Consider the following 2,842-nt stretch of genomic DNA (forward strand, 5'->3'; position numbering starts at 1 on the left):
TAAATAAACGTTTAAAAAACGTTCCTTAGAAATCAGTCTAAACGAATATTTAATAAAAAAAAAATTAAATAAATGTTAAATAAATATTTTTTCCAAAATGAGTTCAGGAAATGAAAAAAAAAACATTTTAAAAATATTGTGTGCTGATTGGGATCCATGAAAAAGCAGGGTTTAGTGGTTGTTTGTTTGACGTTTTGTCGACGGCTCTCTTTCTCCCTAGTAAATGTATGTATGTATGTACCCCCAGAGAGAAACTTGTACCACGGAGCGGAAGTAGCCGCTGTGTATCTAATGCTTTGACGTTGCGTGAAATTGCCCTTATAAACAAATTGTATTTCACACTGTTAAATCGTTTATTGACGTTTAATGTTGAAACAACTCCATTCGAAATGTACGCATTTATCATTCGGAAAAAATAGTTTAAGAGTAAGACGTTCAGTTGGCGTGCGTTACATAACCTACGACGATGAGAATTCTCTGCGATGGCAGTCCATGGATGTTGGACACAGTTTATTATCCAGTGAAAAAAATCGCTCGTCTAAAAATCCACCGTACTTACCGTCGCAATCGCAAATTGTCATTGCCGGTGCTGGAACTGTCGCCAATTCGGTCGCCTATCATTTAATACTGAATGGATGGAACGATGTCCTTGTTCTGGAGCAAAACACGTAAATCTATGCCTAATTTGTAATTTATATATTTAGAATTTTAATCGTAACTTGCAATTATTTTCTTAATGAACAAAATATTAATAATATATCAGTAGGTTGCCAGTAAATTCGAGCAAAATATTGTAGCAACTTTATCAATTGTGTCTACACTAAGATCCTAGTTAAGATAATAGAGCTTGTAGAATATGTTTTGTACTATTTGCATAAAATATTTATATTTATGGTCATAATCCTAGTGAAAAAATTTCAGTAATTATAGAAGAATGTATAAAATAATCTAATAGCTTTATTGACCTTGACTTTGATATATGTTATAGAGTTTATTCCTGAGTAATATATTTTTATTTTAAGTGCTTTAACAACTAGATGGGTAATCTCTTATAATTTTTGAGATATTTAAACTTTATAAATTACTTTATAATCACAGGTAAAACTCTTATTTAGCGCCAATGACCTTGACCTTGACATATATCATTGTTGAGGTCATGATCCTGAAATGCCTGCTTTTTCATATGCAGCACGCAGTAGCAGCAAAATGTCACGTGATTCAAATTTTTCAGAACTGCTTCCATCACATTTGTTGCGTATGAAAAGGAATTTAGCAGCAACATATTGAAGTTTAACCTTTAATATAAATATAAGTACATAAATATAAACAGCGATATATCTGCATTGAGTATATCTATATTGTATAATTGCATTTAACGTATCTTATATTACGTATTAAATAACCCTGCTCTGGCTCATAGCCCATTATTTTATTTATTAGTAAATAATAACTTTCTAAATTATAAGATCACTTTATAATAACCAAGTTTAAAAAGTTATAATTACGGTTTATCAGACCATTTATGTTTTCAATGTCAATAGATTAAAGTTATGATCTCAATCGTGCATATACATATCCCTAGTAGCATTTTCTGCTATTTTCTGCAGAGCAAAATCTACGTGTAATTAATTGCAGCAGAATTCAACAATTTGCAGATATTTGCTACAGAAATCGAGCTATTTTGAAGCAGATTCTTTCCGTAACTGCAATCTGTAAACAGTCTGTTAGCAGTCTGTCAGCAGACTGATACCTATAAGATTCTTTTAGCAGAAATAATGTGCAGATTCTGGCGAAAGAATGCTACAATTCTTGCAGCAGATTCTTGACATATTCTGCCAAGAGGACATTATGATCTGCTTCCTCAGATTTACAGCAGTTTTGCAACAAATTACTACTAAGGATATTAGACCTATTAGGGCTTATTAAAAATAAATTAATCATAAATATGTTTCCGTATTTCATCCGATGTCATTTTTCGTTATATTTTCTGTTATATCGACGAGTTATTATTCTGTTATTATATCACAAGTTTATAACGCACGGCTTGCTGCACACGGCTGACACGACTTTTTCGGCTTTACTGCTCGTTCGCTTTTACTGTTTGTTTGGTTGAACTTCAAAAAGATGCAGCAAAATGTATTTTGCGCCGGAAGTGCGTCTATTGTTTATTTCTACCAATGTAGATTAATTTTAATCTCGGTTTAATTCACTGTTTATCTTTTTCTAATTTTTAGAACTGGAAAAAGACACATACAAAATAAGTTAAACCGAGAATTAAAATTAATCTACATTGGTAGAAATGAAGTGATAAATAACATTTTTAACCAATAGTAACGAATTGCTGTGACTATACACTGCGCATGAAATGCTTAGAACATATATTACTATATAAGTAATATATGTATTATATAATATAAGTAATATATATATCTGTTTTTTATAGCTGAACTGGCTACAGTTCAGAGTCTATCTTTCTTTTTCCAATGTAGAAAGAGAAAGATAAACTGTAAACTAGTTCAGCAGTTCAGCTATAAAAAACAGCTTATTCTCAAATGAAATAGCACCTTCAGGGCACCGGCACACAAAGCGATATAGGCGGAAGCAGAACGGAAGCGGAATTAAAACGAAACCAATCACAGCTCTTCCGCTGATTTCGTTCCGCCTTTTCTTGTTTTCCCATGAAGCGGATCATGCAGTGTATGTACACTCGCTCATTAAAAGGTTGCGACACTTTTTTTTTTATATAGGTTTCTAATTTATATTTAATATACGTAATATATACTTTATAGATAACTAATATTTTGCAAATGCAAACCACGATGTACTATCTTTAGTCTAAAGG

The 2,842-nt window shown here is 31.8% G+C and overlaps 1 protein-coding gene across 2 annotated transcripts; it reads left to right on the forward strand.

Moving 5' to 3' along the window:
* Positions 1 to 211: 211 nt before the first annotated feature.
* LOC105449345 (pyruvate dehydrogenase phosphatase regulatory subunit, mitochondrial-like) lies at positions 212 to 1,419 on the forward strand. 2 transcript variants are annotated; one of them, XM_011688516.1, is made up of 2 exons: positions 212 to 668; positions 1,232 to 1,419. In XM_011688516.1, the coding sequence occupies exons 1-2, from the start codon at positions 367 to 369 to the stop codon at positions 1,299 to 1,301; spliced, it is 372 nt and encodes a 123-aa protein (XP_011686818.1). In that variant the 5' UTR covers positions 212 to 366; the 3' UTR covers positions 1,302 to 1,419. The 2 variants fall into 2 exon arrangements, with proteins under 2 accessions (XP_011686818.1, XP_011686819.1); XM_011688517.1 differs by having other exon boundaries at positions 213 to 668; positions 764 to 1,419.
* The last annotated feature ends 1,423 nt before the right edge of the window (positions 1,420 to 2,842 follow it).

The sequence above is a fragment of the Wasmannia auropunctata genome, unplaced genomic scaffold (assembly GCF_000956235.1).
Source record: "Wasmannia auropunctata unplaced genomic scaffold, wasmannia.A_1.0 LD336076.1, whole genome shotgun sequence".
NCBI lineage: Eukaryota > Metazoa > Arthropoda > Insecta > Hymenoptera > Formicidae > Wasmannia > Wasmannia auropunctata.

Bases quoted from the DNA above. Each gene is read 5' to 3' on its own strand.
- LOC105449345 (XM_011688516.1), top strand. From the start codon at position 367: ATGTTGAAACAACTCCATTCGAAATGTACGCATTTATCATTCGGAAAA. The intron at 669-1,231 runs GTAAATCTATGC...CAAATTTTTCAG, and splicing joins CTTGTTCTGGAGCAAAACAC to AACTGCTTCCATCACATTTG.